Below are 15,443 nucleotides of genomic sequence, written 5' to 3' on the forward strand. Positions count from 1 at the left end.
ATTTTATCCGCGGCAAAAAGTGCGCATGAGCGGAAGCAGAAACCGTTAACTCGATCGATCCCGCCGTGCTCGATCCCCGGCGCGGAACAGACAAGTACGCGCTACACTGAACCCCTTCATCCCATGGGCATTTATTGAGCGCCCACTGTATGCCAGGCAAGCATGACCTGCTCCTCGGGGAGTGGACTTCTGCGTCCCTCCACAGCAGCCCCCCACTCCTGAAACACTGCCTGGCAGGTAGCAGGAGCGCCACAAATGTCGGGCTCCAGCCACGACGTGGAGGTCGCCCCGGGTTTCTGCCCTCCCGCCTAGGGGCCTGCTTGTGGCCCGGATGTGCCGGCCCGCGGGGGCACGGCGGGCGGTAGAGGGCGCTGTGGCGGCGCCTGGGGGCGGGCCCGGGTGGGAAGGCGCGGGGTCCCGGCGCTCACCTTCCCCGCTGCGGTGCAGATGGCGTCGGCAGCTGCGGCGCCGGCGGGCGCGGGTCCCGGCTCTGGGGCGTGCACCGGGCTGGAGGCGGCGACCCTGCAGAAGCTCGCGCTGCGGCGGAAGAAGGTGCTGAGCGCCGAGGAGATGGAGCTGTACGAGCTGGCGCAAGCGGCCGGCGCCGCCATCGACCCCGACGTGTTCAAGTGAGCGGCGCGGGCCCCGCCCCCACCCCCAGACTCGCCTGCGCTCCAGGCCCCCTCCCGGCTCGGGCTTGCTGGTCCAAGAGAGACCCCCACCCTCACCCCCTGGATCTTGAGGGCCCCCCGGTGGCTGGGGCCGCTCCCGCAACTGCGAGGGCTCACGGCGCCCCGCATCTGTCCTCGCCAGGATCCTGGTGGACCTGCTGAACCTGAACGTGGCCCCGCTCGCCGTCTTCCAGATGCTGAAGTCCATGTGTGCCGGGCAGAGGCTGGCGAGCGAGCCCCCGGACCCCGCGGCCCTGTCTCTGCCCGCATCAGGCGTTCCCGAAGCCCGAGGTCAGAACCCTTGGGGGGGCAGCGGTTGCCGGGTTGGCAGGGAGGAGGGTGGGTTTGGCCCCGAGTGGCCAGGCCCCTGTGCCCTGGCGTCACGGATAACCCTTGCACGTGCACCTGCAGATCAGGTGGTCGTAGTGTGGGTGTCCCCAGGCTAGGGCCCTGCTGCCCCAGGCACATCCTCACTCCTGCTGTCACGCCTCAGACCTGGTTTTTGGTCCCTGCCCCTGCGCCATCGGCGCTGATGTGGAACTGCTTAGGGGGCAGGGCAGGCACAAGCCTTCTTGGCACCCCCTCACCTGGTCCCCACCCCGGCCCAGCCCTCCGGCTCCCCCAGGCAGAGTGCGGGGGAGGGGAGCACAAGACCCCCTGGCGTCCCAGGTTTGAAGGGTTCCCTCACTGTCACTGCCTGACTGGGGGATGAGCAGGTGTTGGTGACGTCGAGTGTGACTGGCTCCCACTCTTCCTCCTTGTGTGTTGCTGCTGCTGGTGCTCGGGTCATCCTTGGACCCTCCCCAGCAGAGGGAACGGGGTCCAGGGCCAGCTCCCACTGCCTGGCAGCACCCAGACACCCTCCCGGGTGTCCTGAGGAGGGGCAGAGGGCAGGCCGGGGCCCCTGTGCAGGGAGTGACCAGGGCTTGGGGCACCTGTGCACCTTGCGCTGAGCGAGAGGCCCCGGGCACCTGCCCGCGGCCCTCCTCGCTGACCCACGCTCTGTGTGCTCTCTTTGTGTCTCTCTCTGACCTCCAGAGGCCTCCTTCCCCTCTGCCAGGAACAGTAGCCCCCCGGCAAGGCCCTCCTTGTCCTCGGCCCCGCGGCCTGCGGCCTCTCCGGCTCTGCTCCTCGGCCCAGCTGCCACGCCCTCGCCTCTCTCTCCGGGGCCCCCTGCTCCCCTCCGGTTCTCTTGCTGCCTGTTCTCTCCTTTCGCAGGTCGCGTTCATTGGCTTCTCTCGGGGTGGGTTGGTGCCCTCCGGTGTCTGTGCAGAGTGCCAGAGCAGCCGTGAGCCCCGAGCCCACAGGACCACACGGCCGGCCCGGCTTGGAGGCTGGGCACGGTTTCCAGCTTGGGTTGTTGTCGGAGGCACGGTCCTGTAGGACTTGCGGAACGTGCAGCCTGCCTGGCGTCGGGGGGGATCAGCACCCCTGCACCCCCAGAGGCTGCCTCTGGAGTGAGGTTTGCCCGCTGTCCAGTGCTCTCCCCTCTTCTGGGTGGGGAGGTGGGGGAGGAGGGCAGGCCAAGGGGTGGGGTGAGGCAGGGTGATTCTCAGAAGCTGTCCACTGCCTGGATGGTAAGTTTGCCTCCATCGAGCCTCCTGGGCAGCATCTTGTGAATGTCGTGGAAGACACGGTCAGAAACCTGAGTCCCCCTCCTGTCTGCTTCCTGTCATCGCCAGGTGTTAATGATGCTGGGCACCGGAGCGAGCGGTGTGTGGGAGCCCAGGGCTGCTCTGGTTGCACACACCATGACCTCCCCACAGAGTCCACCTCCTGGTCCCCCCTAGAGTTTGGGCCGCGGGCTGAGCTGGCTGTAGGCTGGGAGGAGGTGTCGCGGGGTGTTCCTGGAGCTGGGAGTCCTCATCCCTCAAATGATGCTGCTAGCTTGGCAACCCTGGGTGCTGGCACCGAGAGCACCACGGAGGGTTGAGGTGGCCGCGCTGGGACCCATGGTGGCACTGACTAGTGCTCGGTCCTGGAAGTGCTTAGAAGTCCAGGACACAGGATCTGGAGGCTCCAGGGAGATGCCCAGTGGGGGCAGAGGGGAGCCCCAGGAGGCAAGGAGGTTGGAACTGTGCCAGTGCTGGGGCCGCCAGGCAGGCAGGGAGGTCTCGGAGGCCTGTGTGTCACCACATCCGGCCACTCAGACCGTGCAGCAGAGTCTGGGTGGAGAAAGCCCAGGGAGCTGTCAGAGTGACCCAACTGGAAGGGATGTGACGGCCCAGCAGGACCGTTGGGGGTCTGGGATCACTGGGGTTAACCGCCCGTAGGATTCCCACGGGACTCAGGGCGTGGAGCTGCCCCAGGCCTCAGACTGGCAGCCCGCTCTGGGACTTGATAAACTACAGCGGGCATGATGGAGCCTCCTGGCCCCCTGGCCCCCAGCCATCCAGAGAATGGGGTGGGGCAGTTAGACCACAGAAGCACAGAGGGACAGTGAGACTGCAGTCATGGAAGGGCAATTAAAGTCCAGTTGGGGGTTTCCTGTTTAGAGAAATCACATGTCTTTGCAAAGGTGTCTGTTCAGGACGCGTAAGGTGAAAGCTGGGTGAGTGGAGGACGTGTGGAATCACAGGAGCTGGGCCACAGGCCACACGTGGCTGGCGTGGTGAAGACACGGCGTGTGGGCAGGCACACACTGGGTCCCCGAGAGGTGCTGGGGAGTGAGTCGTTTACATCCTGCTGCCATGCTGAGATGAAACACAGTTGCTTAAAGGGGAGTGGTTCCAGAACAGCCCCTCAGATGCCAAAATCCCTACATGCTCAAGTCCCTTACGTAAAACGGCTCAGCCTTTGCACACACATCGCCCCACAGACATTACTGCTATAGAGAGACAGCTGCCGTCCTGGCCCGGGCACCAGGTCTCCCACGGGATGGCAGGAACCCAGCTCCTTGAGCTATCGCCGCTGCCTCTTGGTCTGCGTTAGCAGGAAGCCGGAGTCAGGAGCCAGAGGCCTGACAGACCCAGGCACTGGTATGGGATGGGGCATTCTAACCCACGTCTTCATCACTAGGCCAAGTGCTGGCCTTACTTTTTGGTCGTCTTTATTTATTTACTAAAATATTTATTTGAAAGAGTCACAGAGAGAGGGAGAAATACACACAGAAAGAGATCTTCCATTTGCTGGTTCTTCCCCAGATGGTTGCAGTGGCTGGGGTTGGGCCAGGCTGAAGCCAGGAGCCTGGAACCCCATCCAGGTCTCCCATGGAAGATGGACTTGGGCCATCTTCCACTGCTTTCTCCGGTGCATTAACAGGGAGCTGGATCAGAAGTGAGGCAACAGAATTTGAACCACTGCTCCTATGGGATGCCAGTGTTGCAGGTGGTGGCTTAACCTGTGCCACAACACCAGCCCCACTTTTATTTTGTAAAGATTGATTGATTTGAAAGGTAGAGTTAGAAAGAGATCTTTCATCTATTGGTTCACTCCCCAAATGGCCACAACAGCTGGGTCTCCCACGAGGGTGGCAGGGGCCCAAACACTTGGGCCATCTTCCATTGCTTTCCCAGGCACGTTATCAGGAATGCTGGATCAGAAGTGGAGCAACCAGGACTTGAACCTGTGCTCATAGAAGGTGCCACACCTTAACCCTCTGCACCACGCCAGCACCTCTGGTAGACTTTAATTACTCACGATGCCTGATACAATGAAAATGTTATGTAATGGTTGCTTTACTCTGGGTGAGGGGATAATGGCAACAAAGAGATGTGTGCATGTTCAGGACACAGTTGTTTTTCTGGATGTTTCCAAAACACAGTTACTTGAATCCATAGACGCAGAATCCATGGATCTAGACGGCCAACTGTATGTTGGCTATTTTGGGTAATTAAAGCACAGTATTTGAAGTAATTGCCCGGTTCCTTTTGCCTTTTAATTGGCTACTAGAAAAACTCGAAATTACCTGTGTGGCTCAAGTTGTACCCTGTAGGGCGGCTCTGCCCCAGCATTTCAACTGTGACATGTTTTTGCAGCAACCCCGAATAAGGGGTATGCGCTTGGGGTGGGGGACAGGCCACGGGCCCACCCACAGGGAAGGACACTTCCCCCGGAAGTGTCGCTGAGTTTGGAGCACACCTGTGCACATCCCTGTTGTGTGTCTGCCTGTTGCCGGGTCTGTGTGTGTTCTGGAAGCACTGACTAGGTCCCTGCTGTGTCAGCCGGCTGCACAGGGGGCGGCAGTACTGGGACCTTCCTGGTCCCCTGCCCGTCAGCCTTAAAAGCTGTGACCTTTTCCTGGGGAGCTGAATTGTCCCCCACCAGGGTATTTTGTGTGCTCATGAAGATGCTGGAGGCGGCCTGCTGTGTAGCCACCACCGTCCAGTGTGATCTCACACCTTGACTGGGCCTGACTGGCTCCCGGAGCTGGGCCTGTAGGGTTTTCCTTGTCCTTCCTAACACGAATGCTCACCAGCCTGTAGCACCACAAGGTGGCGCTCTCCCGCAAGAGGAGAAAGGCCCATCCCCAGCTGCAGGGATGCTCCGTGCTCCTCTAGGATGTCCCAGAATGCCGAGTGGATGCCGGCTGGTTGCAGGGTCAGCAGGAGCACTGGTTTTCAAAGATAAGAAGCCAGGCCATTCTTATCACTCAATGGCCTTTGTCCCTGGCACCTCGAGAGGGCCCTCCAGGGGCCAGGCCTAGAAGCATCTGTGGCCCCAAGCCTCTACCCGTCTGACCTTAATAACCCCACCAAGGGAGCTGGGCTGACTGAAGCTCTTCCACTGCAAAGCGCTGCTCAGGCCTCCCCACCACCTCGGTGCAGACCCCAGACCCACTGGCTCTGAACCACATTCCTGGTCCACACAGAAAACCGTGGCAGGCCGCAGAAGCTGGCTGCAGTCATGCCTATGTCCAGACACCTGTGCCTAGCTGGGGGTGAGCTGGCTGTGACAAAGCCCTGCACCACAGGTGCATGGGCACCCGAGCACCCAGGGCCAGGCCAGCTGCTGCAGCAGCTCCCATTCTGCCTTAGCCCGGCATGTTGTGGGAGGTGCTGCAGGCTAGCAGGGCCCAGCCACCCACAGAAGGGACCCTTGTCCACTGAGCCATCAGCAGGGACCAGAGTAGCGGTAGAGGATATGTGACAGTCTGCTCACCTGCTCCTGTCTGCTTCCCCCTTCGGCTCTGGGTAACCTGTTACTGCATCACGGTTGAGGCAAGTGTGTGGAGCCCAGGGGAGCAGGGCAGGGAAACCGTAGGAGGGTGAGAGGCCAGCACCACTGTAACTCTGCCTTCCCTGTACCCGCCCCCCGGCAGCAAAGACCCCCTCGCTCTCCGAGGGAGAACTTTTCCAGTTCTTGTAGGGAGGGCTGTCCTGACCCTGCTGGAATGGGAGGAAGTGTCGGAGCCGGTTAAGAGACGACGCTGAGTGAGTTGGATGTGCCGCGGCTCGCTTGAGGTGCCAAGTGAGCTCAAGGACCCCAAGGGCGCCCCGTGGCATCTCTTTCCTCCAAGAACTCACAATTCCCCGTTGCAGGCCATTTGACTAAACTTGATGAAGAGGCTGGGGAAGAACGGGGATCGAAGGTCCGAACCCACGGCTGGAGTCACCCCAAAAGTGGCGGCAGGGGAGTTCCCGAAAGGGACGGTCCCAAACTGTCCCGAGGTGAGGCCAGCTGACTCCAAAGGAAGTGCTGAATGCTAGGGGGAGCAGCCCACACGGTTCACTAGGGGAGCTTGCCGAGGGGCACAGCATGCTTCCTGAGGGCGCCGCGGGCTGCAGGTAGGAGGCTCACGGCTTGGACGCGCTTAGCACCTTTTGTTTTTTTTTCCCCAGGGTTTCAGGCAACAGCCTAAACAAGTTTTTCAGTGTCTGCAACAGTCAGGCCCTGGCTTGGGTTCAAGGCTGCAGGGGAAAGCACGCAGCTGGCTGGGTCAGAGCAGGCAGAACACGGGAAAGGGGGGAGGGGACAGACCCTGCCAGGCTGGAGCAGAGAGCCTGGCTGAGGCACTGCACGTGGGAGGGACGGGACAGGGCTGCCCCCGGACATGCGTGGTCCTCATAGGGTCTGTGGTCTTGCTGACGATGTTGGCACCTGAGCCTCGGAGAAGCCAGTCCTTTAAAGTGAGGCTCTGGGGGTGGGCGTTGGGCCCGGGCACTAAGACCTGCATCCCATAATGAAGAACCTGGGTTCCAGACCTGGCTCCAGCTTCCTGCGAACGCAGACCCTGGGAGGCAGCACCGATGAATTAAGGTTTGTCCCTGCCACCCGCATGGAAGGCCTGGCCTGTGTTCCTAGCTCACGGCTTTCGCCTAGCCCAGACGGTGCAGGCATCTGGGAAGCGAGCCAGCAGATGGCAGCTCTCTCTGTCCCTAGTAAAATAAACAATAAGGTCCTGGCCCAAGTGCGGCTGCAGATCCTTCCGGCTATCGGCACAAAAATACACAAGTGAAAAGTACACCTGCTAGAATCGAGGCGTTCTTGCGCCAGTGGCTGCATCCAAGGGTGACGACCTAGCGGTCAGGACGACAGGGTCAGTGTATTTGAGCCTCAGCAGGGACTCAGTTGTGAAATCGGCAGGCAGTGCCAAGGGCAAGACCACTGGGTGTGCAGAACATGTGGCAGTGCGCGAGAAACAGCTTCCCAGATCAGTCAGAACCTCCCCTTGCTGTGCTTCCTGCCTGTCGGGCTGCTGGAGGTGGCTCTGCCGGGTCAGTGCAGAGGGGCTCTGGGAAGGGTGCGGCGGCTGCATAGTGCAGGATCGGGGGGGGGGGGGGGGATACCGCTTAGACCCGCCAGGCTCACCTTCCCCCGGACGGACCTGTGGTGTGTGTGCTTTCCAACCACTGCTGCCTACGGGGCCTCCTGCACGCGGCCAAGGGCCTCTCTGGGATGTGCTAGCTGAGCAGTGCTGAGCCTTGGGACCCTGGGCCAAAACAGCCCTGCCAGCAACACCACCCAGGGAGTGCATGTGGTGGGCTGCGGCTACGGGGGTGTGCCTGCTCCTGACATTTAACTCTTGTGTCTCTCCAGGGAGAAACAAACTGGCGGAACGCAGCGGCCGAGAGGGCTCCAGCCAGAGGCTGCCCCGCCAGCCCAGTGCCACCAGGCTGCCCAAGGGGGCCGGGACCGGAAAGAGCCCCACTCGGAACAGCTCCTAGGCCAGGAGCAGGGGGTCGTCACGCCAGCCTGTGTGGCTCCACCACCCTCCCAGCTGAGGTTAAGTGCTGTTTTCCTTGGGTTAAAAATAGCTCAGAAGTGCACTATCAAGGGTTTGAATCTTAGAGTTCTGTGTGCTGGTCCTAGTTAAGCTACAGCTGAACTCACGGAGTGACTTGGACCACAGACTTCACACCTCTTGGGCCTGAGAGAAAAATGCATGTATTGTCAGGCCTTCCTTTAAAAAGAAAAAAGTCTTATTTACTTGAAAGGCAGAGGGAGAGATCAATCTTCCATCCCCTGGTTCACTCCCCAGATGCCTGCAACAGCTGGGTCTGGGCCAGGAACTCCAATCCAGGTCTCCCACATGGGTGGCAGGAGCCCAAGGACTTGGGCACATGAGCAGGGAGCTGAATGGGAAGTGGAGCAGCGGGGGCTTGAACTGGCACTCGTATGGGATGCCAGTGTTGCAGGCGGCAGCGTAACCCACTGTACAACACCCACCTCGGTGTTTTTCTCCATTTGCCTCTTCCTATTTTATCTATGCATGTAGGTAACCCCGCACTGCCACAGGCTAGGTTCTGTTCTGTCTCATCTCCAACTCTGTCCCAGGAGGTGGAGGCTGTCACCACCCACATTTGAAAGCATGAGCTGAAGGTTGGGCGCTGAGCCTGAGACCCCCCCCAGTACAGGTTTCCTCTGCTGTAACACCTGTCACCCCCACAGATACCCAAGGCCGTCCTCACCTCTGGGGCCTGGGGCAAGGGGAACTGAGCAAATCTGTTGATTCTCATGCTGCTTGCCGTGTGCTGGGTAATAAACTGTCCGAGGAGTCTTGTGTCTGGCTGGCATCCACTGAACTGGCAGGTGCCTTCTTAGCTTCCCCGGGGATAAAAATCACAGGTCCTTCTCATGTGTTTTGTATGTTATTTGAAAGGGAGAGACAGAGCAAGATTTTTTATTTTTATTTTTTTTTTAAGATTTACTTATTTATTTCAAAGCAGAGTTACAGACACATTTTCTACCTCCTGGTTCATTCCCCAAATGGCTGCAATAGCCAAGGCTGGGCCAGGCCAAAGCGAGAGTCTTCCAGGTCTCCCACGTAGGTGCAGGGGCCCAAACACTTGGACCATCTTCCACTGCTTTCCCAGGCTCATTAGGAAGGAGCTGGATCAGAAGTGGAGCAGCCAAGGCTTCAGCCAGTGCTGATAATGGGATTCGAGCCTTGCAAGGGGTGGCTTAACCTCTTGTACCACAATGCTTGGCAACCCCCTCCCTTTTCTTTTTAAAAAATTTTATTTGAAAGGCAAAGTAGTATGGAGAGGAAGAGAAATCTTCCATCCTCTGGTTCATTCCGCAAATGCAGGAGTCTCGTTCCCCAAACAGCCGGGGCTGGGCCAGGCCAAAGCCAGGAGCCTGGAACTCCATCCTGACTTCCACAGGTGTGGCAGGGCCCCAAATACTTGGGCCATCATCCCCTGCCTTACCAGGGACATAACCAGGGAGCTGGGACTCAGACCAGCACTGCAGTGCGGGACACCAGGGTTGTGAGAGGCAGCTTAACCCACTGTGCCACACTGCCAGGCCTTTTATGAACAAGCGTCAACACCCTTCACTTGGGGCGAAAGGTGTGGCGCTCCTCCCAGACCCATTCCTGCTGCCGGGCAGAGAGCAGGCAGGGAGCGTGCCTCCTGGTTCCATGCAGCAGGAAGGTCACGGTGTGCACTGGGGCCTTTCAGGGGGTCCTGAATGCCACAGAGAGTTCAGTAACACCCTTTCCCAAAGACGTCCTGACCCACAGTTCAGAGAACTCCTACATCCCTAGCCGGACCTCACACGAGAACCCTCCAGTTCTTATACTTCAGTCAACCCATTTCATCCACAGAGGAGGCCCCCATAGCAAAATCAATGGAGAAAAACTACCTCTGTGAGCTGAAAGCTTGGATTTAGAATCTCCCCAGGCACCCTTGCGGGCAGAGACGACAGACAGCCAGGTTTGGAGTTTATACAGATAAACTTTAATTGTAAACCAGGGAGCAGCCAAGCTGAGATGGCCGAAAACCTCAGTACTCCTCCCCCTCCTCGGCCTCCGCCTCCACGGAGTCCACGCCCACCTCCTCGTAATCCTTCTCCAGGGCGGCCAGGTCCTCGCGGGCCTCGGAGAACTCCCCTTCCTCCATGCCTTCGCCCACGTACCAGTGCACGAAGGCCCGCTTGGCGTACATGAGGTCGAACTTGTGGTCCAGGCGGGCCCAGGCCTCGGCGATGGCCGTGGTGTTGCTCAGCATGCACACGGCCCGCTGCACCTTGGCCAGGTCGCCCCCGGGCACCACGGTGGGGGGCTGGTAGTTGATGCCCACCTGCCGGAGGAGGAGGAGGAAGCATCAGTGAAGCGTCTACCAAAGCCGGAATGGCGGCCGCCTGCCCTCACTGGAGGACGGGAGGCACCCGCTGATGACCAGGGAACCTAGCGTCCTGCAAGGCCGGGTGTGGGAGACGGTGCCCCTGGCCACGTACGTGGAGGATCTTCCTCTCCACAGGTGGGGATGGGGTCTGCAGCTGAAGCGTCCCCCTCAGATGCAGCAGGCAAGGGCGCCTCCACTCACTCGGGAGCTCTGTCAGTACAGCCATCACCAGTCACCAGTGCCGTCAGCGCTCCTGACCTACTGAACCGCAGAGCCGAGCCCTGCCCGCCTTGCATGTGCTCAGAACCCAGACCCCAGGCGACAGTCGGGCAAAATCAGCTCGCACAAAACCCGTTTTACAACGAAGTGCTGACTAGCTCGTGTGATTTCTGCAACCCCTGCCTCTGAAAGCCACTGGCAACACAAGACAGCCCTGCCAGCCCAGGAGATCAGAATCCAAAGTGCAGCTTCTACTTCTACATCACAGCGAGGCCGAGGACCGGTAGGCAGGGGCCGTCTGTCTGCAACCAGGCTCTCTCCAGGGAAGATCACACCCTGCTGATGCCCCAAACACGCCTTCACTGGCACGTGCCAAGGTGACAGGTCAACAGTCACAGGTCACATAAAGGGTGCTACTATGGTGGCAGGAGGTGGTGTCAGTGCTTAAGTTGGGGTTGGGGACAGACCAAGGTTCAAACCAAAGGGGAGGCATCCAGTGGGGACTGGCAGCTGCTCTGGCTGCAGGGTACAAAGTCAGCAGACATCCTGGGTCAAGGGTAAGAAGGTACAAATGCTCGGCTTCCCAGGCCACACGGCCCCGGTCACCACTTCTCAGCCCTGCTGTTGTCCTGTAAGAGCTGAAGCAGACAACACCTACGTGTACCCGCGTGGCTGTGCTCCCACAAAACCCTGCCCGTCAGGAAGCCGGCTCACCAACCACGCAAGCCCCTGAGCTGAGGGAGCTGACCCCGAGAGGAAGAAACCCCAGAGAGGAACCCACTGCTGTGGTGGAACCAGAGCAAGGCCAAGGCCAGGCCAACCCAGGACAGGCAGGATGCACGGGACTCGGTGATCCACAAGGGGAAAAGCTGGGAGGTGCGAGGCTTCTGCCATGCACCGTCACCAGGGAACAGGCCACACGTTTTGTGCTTCAGGAAAACCCAGCCTAGAATTTCTAAGCTTACGAAGAGAGAAATGAAGGAGTGGCCACTTTTTTCCCCCCCTTATTTGACAGGTAGAAATATAGACAGTGTTGAGAAAGAGAGACAGAGAGAAAGGTCTTCCTTCTGTTGGTTCACTCCCCAAATGGCTGCTACGGCCAGCACTGCGCCGATCCGAAGCCAGGAGCCAGGTGCTTCTCCTGGTCTCCCATGCGGGCGCAGGGCCCAAGCACTTGCGCCATCCTCCACTGCCCTCCCAGGCCACAGCAGAGAGCTGGCCTGGAAGAGGGGCAACAGGCATTAGAACCCAGCGCCCATATGGGATGCCGGCACCGCAGGCGGAGGGAGGATTAACCAAGTGAGCCACAGCACTGGCCCCAGTGTGGCCATTTTTATTGCTAATGGCTCTTGATGGGTTTTTTGTTAAACCAAACACTCACAGGACGGGACCTGGAAATTCTTTCTAGGACAATGAAGCGGCAGCAGGCTGTAGAGATACTCAGAATTAAAACACACACACTCACTGCACCCAACACCAAAATGCTCCTAAAAACTCTTCTAAGTCTAACCTGCATTTCCCACAGTAATGCTACCACCCAGAATAGGACAAAAATTCTTCAGATAACAGCCTATTCTGTCACACACACACACACACACACACTGACCACATACAGTTGTGATGATCACAAAGTTAAGACTGACAGATGTCACAGACTACATGACCATTCTGGTTCACTAACACATGACCTGAGCCTGGCCAACACCCACGGGGTGGTCTCCCAGTTGGGCATGGGTGTGGGCGTGGAGACAGCATTCTCCCGGAGGTCTGCTGCCCGCTGACGGGGTGACACCTCCCGGCCCAGGCCTACCTTGAAGCCGGTCGGGCACCAGTCCACAAACTGGATGGTGCGCTTGGTCTTGATGGTGGCGATGGCCGCGTTGACATCCTTCGGGACCACGTCGCCCCTGTACAGCATGCAGCAGGCCATGTACTTGCCGTGGCGAGGGTCGCACTTCACCATCTGATTGGCCGGCTCGAAGCAGGCATTGGTGATCTCGGCCACGGACAGCTGCTCGTGGTAGGCCTTCTCCGCCGAGATGACCGGGGCGTAGGTGGCCAGCGGGAAGTGGATGCGGGGGTACGGCACCAGGTTGGTCTGGAACTCCGTCAAGTCCACGTTCAGGGCCCCGTCGAACCGCAGGGAGGCCGTGATGGATGACACGATCTGCCCGATCAGGCGGTTGAGGTTGGTGTATGTGGGACGCTCGATGTCCAGGTTGCGCCGACAGATGTCGTAGATGGCTTCGTTGTCCACCATGAAGGCACAGTCGGAATGTTCCAGGGTCGTGTGGGTGGTCAGGATGGAGTTGTACGGCTCCACCACGGCCGTGGAAACCTGCGGCGCCGGGTAGATGGCAAACTCCAGCTTGGACTTCTTGCCATAGTCCACCGACAGCCGCTCCATGAGCAGAGACGCGAACCCGGAGCCGGTGCCGCCCCCGAAGCTGTGGAAGATGAGGAAGCCCTGCAGCCCCGTGCACAGGTCCGCCTGCGAGAAACCACACAGCGTGAGCCGGGCCCGGGCAGGCCACGCCGCCCACCTGCCCCCAGCCGGGCTCACTTCTCTTGGCCTCTGCAAGTTAACACAGACTCAGACCGCCCGCGGTGAGCACGTGTTACAGCAGAAGCAAAGCAGCACACGATAAGACCCACGCCGAGTCCCACACGACCCTCCGCGGAGGAGGCCTCTGCAGGCTCGGTCGGCTCCTGATCCTGGCCTGAGTCTGGGGCGCGACCTCCCCTGCCACCCCACAGCTGTGCGGGACCAGGGCGCCCCGTACCAGTTTGCGGATGCGGTCCAGCACCAGGTCCACGATCTCCTTGCCGATGGTGTAGTGGCCCCTGGCGTAATTGTTGGCCGCATCTTCCTTCCCGGTGATCAGCTGCTCCGGGTGGAACAGCTGCCTGTACGTGCCCGTGCGCACTTCGTCTGCAGAGAGACCAAGGAGGCCGGGGCCTGCTGTACTCACCAAGACGGCGCGGCCGGCCCTGCTCAGTTCCACAAAGCACATGCTGTGCCCTGCAGCCCCCACGGGCACAAGTGTCTCAGAAAATGTCTGTGATGCAAAACCACCACGCAATTCATGGACCTCAGCGGGTGAGGTCAACTCACCGAAGGAATCCCAGAGTTCTCTGCTGCTGTGAAGGGAGAGCAGCTCTCACCCCTCACACGGGGACCGACTTCTTTCAAGGAATAATTTAAAATTGGGCAGTGCCCAGGTCAGTGTGGCTTTGGCTGGGCAGTCCTGTTGGGGTTGCCCAGGTGCTCTGGGCCTCCCAGGCTGTGACACTGTCATCCCCCGGCACATCCATGTCTCTGCAGCTCTCCTTCACACGACCTTGCGCTCTAAGCTGGGAGAACCACACGAATGCTCTACGCTGACCTTGTCATGTGGGAGATGCACCTCAAGACTCACGCAGCAGCACACAGAGCACGGCGGCAGGGAGGGAACCAGCACACACGGGGTCTGCAGAAGCCACCCGACCAAGGCTGAGGCAGCCCCCGGCACATCTCTCTGCGGCCCACTGTGTGCTGGCAGAGCAGCTGTGGGTCGGGGGTTGCCGAGTCGCACAGTCAGACTGTCCATCGTGAACCTTTCGGTTCTCACTCAACAACAGCATGGGCTCCTACAGCCATTCTCTGGGCAGGGGAGCCCACGCCGGGCGTCCCACCCTCCGGTGCCCGAGCACCTACCGACCACCGTGGGCTCCAGGTCCACAAACACGGCTCTGGGCACGTGCTTGCCCGCCCCCGTCTCACTGAAGAACGTGTTGAACGAGTCATCACCGCCACCGATGGTTTTGTCACTTGGCATCTGACCGTCGGGCTGAATGCCATGTTCAAGGCAGTACAACTCCCAGCAGGCGTTGCCGATCTGGACGCCCGCCTGCCCCACGTGGATAGAGATACACTCGCGCTGGGAACCAGAACATAAACGTGAAACTCGCTCATTGTCAGGCAAGCTGCAGCTACAAGGCATGTGACACACTTTCATAGTTTATAACGCTTCAGTTTCTAGGGCTTTTTCAACTTTTATTTTCTGCAATGGTTAGGTCACCCTTGTATCCTTGCTCACCCTAGCTATGAAGTGCCAGAGTTAGCCCTAGAACCTAAATGTTTGCCGTCACACAAAAATCACATTATTTTAAAGTTGGTGGCCATGTAACATCACCAGTGAATTCCCGGGGCCAGCACTGTGGCATAGCAGGTGAAGCCGCTGCCTGCAACATCACCTCCCATCCCAGCTGCTCCATTTCCGATTCTGCTCCTTGCTAACAGCCTGGGAAAAGCAGTGGAAGATGACCCAAGTTTGGGCTCCTGTCACCCTCATAGGAGACCTGGATGAAGCCACTGCTCCTGGCTTCCGCCTGGCCCAGCCATGGCTGTTGCAGCCTTTTGGGGAGCAAACCAGTGGATGGAAGATTCTAGCTTTCCCTTTCTCTCCTTGTAAGTCTGTGTTTCAACTAAATAACTCTGTTTTAAAAATGTATTTGAAATTAGACACAAGAGACAGTGAACTCCCATGGCCTGTTCACTCCACAACTGCCTAGGAGCCAGAAACTCCATCCAGATCTCCCATGTGGGCACAGGAGTCCAGTCACCTCTCGGGGTGTGCATGAGGCAGGATTCAGCAGTCAGCAGTCAGAAGGTATAGGACCTGTATGCTCCGATGGGGGACAGAGCTTGTTAACCGGCACCTTAACTGCTGAACACTCACCCCCACTTGCACATTTCTTTAGTAAGCTCTCCTCTCAGTCAAACCACTTCCAGGGCAGGCATCTGGCACAGGCTACTGAAAGGGAGGCTCGCATCCCATTATCCGAGTTCCTGGTTTGAGTCCCCGCGACACTGCTTCCCATCCGGCTCCCCACCACGCTGCACCCTGGGAGGCTGCCAAGTGACAGCTCAAGTACCTGGGTCCCTGCCACCCACGTGGCAGTTCCCCACGGAGTTCCAGGCTCTGGGGTTTGGCCTGCCCCGTCCTGGCTGTGGCTGCGATCTGGGGCGTGAACTCACAGAGGGGACGTTTCTGTCTCTCTT

At 59.2% G+C, this 15,443-nt stretch overlaps 2 protein-coding genes across 3 annotated transcripts; one reads left to right on the top strand and one right to left on the bottom strand.

Annotated features, from left to right (window-relative positions):
- Positions 1-7: 7 nt before the first annotated feature.
- On the top strand, positions 8-8,673 carry MZT2B (mitotic spindle organizing protein 2B). Of its 2 annotated transcripts, XM_062182206.1 has the most exons (5): positions 16-94; positions 448-629; positions 814-962; positions 6,152-6,280; positions 7,650-8,668. In XM_062182206.1, exons 2-5 carry the CDS (start codon positions 448-450, stop codon positions 7,775-7,777), a joined length of 588 nt encoding a protein of 195 aa, XP_062038190.1. In that variant the 5' UTR covers positions 16-94; the 3' UTR covers positions 7,778-8,668. The 2 variants fall into 2 exon arrangements, with proteins under 2 accessions (XP_062038191.1, XP_062038190.1); XM_062182207.1 differs by lacking the exon at positions 6,152-6,280 and having other exon boundaries at positions 8-94; positions 7,650-8,673.
- A 1,165-nt stretch (positions 8,674-9,838) lies between these two features.
- Positions 9,839-14,307, bottom strand: LOC133752282 (tubulin alpha-3 chain). The gene is made up of 4 exons (XM_062182754.1): positions 14,097-14,307; positions 13,183-13,331; positions 12,210-12,890; positions 9,839-10,135 (listed from the first exon to the last, which is right to left on the bottom strand). The coding sequence occupies exons 1-4, from the start codon at positions 14,215-14,217 to the stop codon at positions 9,839-9,841; spliced, it is 1,248 nt and encodes a 415-aa protein (XP_062038738.1). The 5' UTR covers positions 14,218-14,307.
- Between the last annotated feature and the right edge of the window lie 1,136 nt (positions 14,308-15,443).

The sequence above is a fragment of the Lepus europaeus genome, chromosome 23, assembly GCF_033115175.1.
Source record: "Lepus europaeus isolate LE1 chromosome 23, mLepTim1.pri, whole genome shotgun sequence".
Taxonomy (NCBI): domain Eukaryota; kingdom Metazoa; phylum Chordata; class Mammalia; order Lagomorpha; family Leporidae; genus Lepus; species Lepus europaeus.

Excerpts from the sequence above, each read along its gene's own strand:
- MZT2B (XM_062182206.1), top strand. The coding sequence starts at position 448 with ATGGCGTCGGCAGCTGCGGCGCCGGCGGGCGCGGGTCCCGGCTCTGGG. Across the intron at positions 630-813 it reads ATCGACCCCGACGTGTTCAA|GATCCTGGTGGACCTGCTGA; the intron begins GTGAGCGGCGCG and ends TGTCCTCGCCAG. Across the intron at positions 6,281-7,649 it reads CGGTCCCAAACTGTCCCGAG|GGAGAAACAAACTGGCGGAA; the intron begins GTGAGGCCAGCT and ends GTGTCTCTCCAG.
- LOC133752282 (XM_062182754.1), bottom strand. The coding sequence starts at position 14,217 with ATGCCAAGTGACAAAACCATCGGTGGCGGTGATGACTCGTTCAACACG. Across the intron at positions 13,332-14,096 it reads CCTGGAGCCCACGGTGGTCG|ACGAAGTGCGCACGGGCACG; the intron begins GTAGGTGCTCGG and ends GTCTCTCTGCAG. Across the intron at positions 10,136-12,209 it reads GGTGCCCGACCGGCTTCAAG|GTGGGCATCAACTACCAGCC; the intron begins GTAGGCCTGGGC and ends CTCCTCCGGCAG.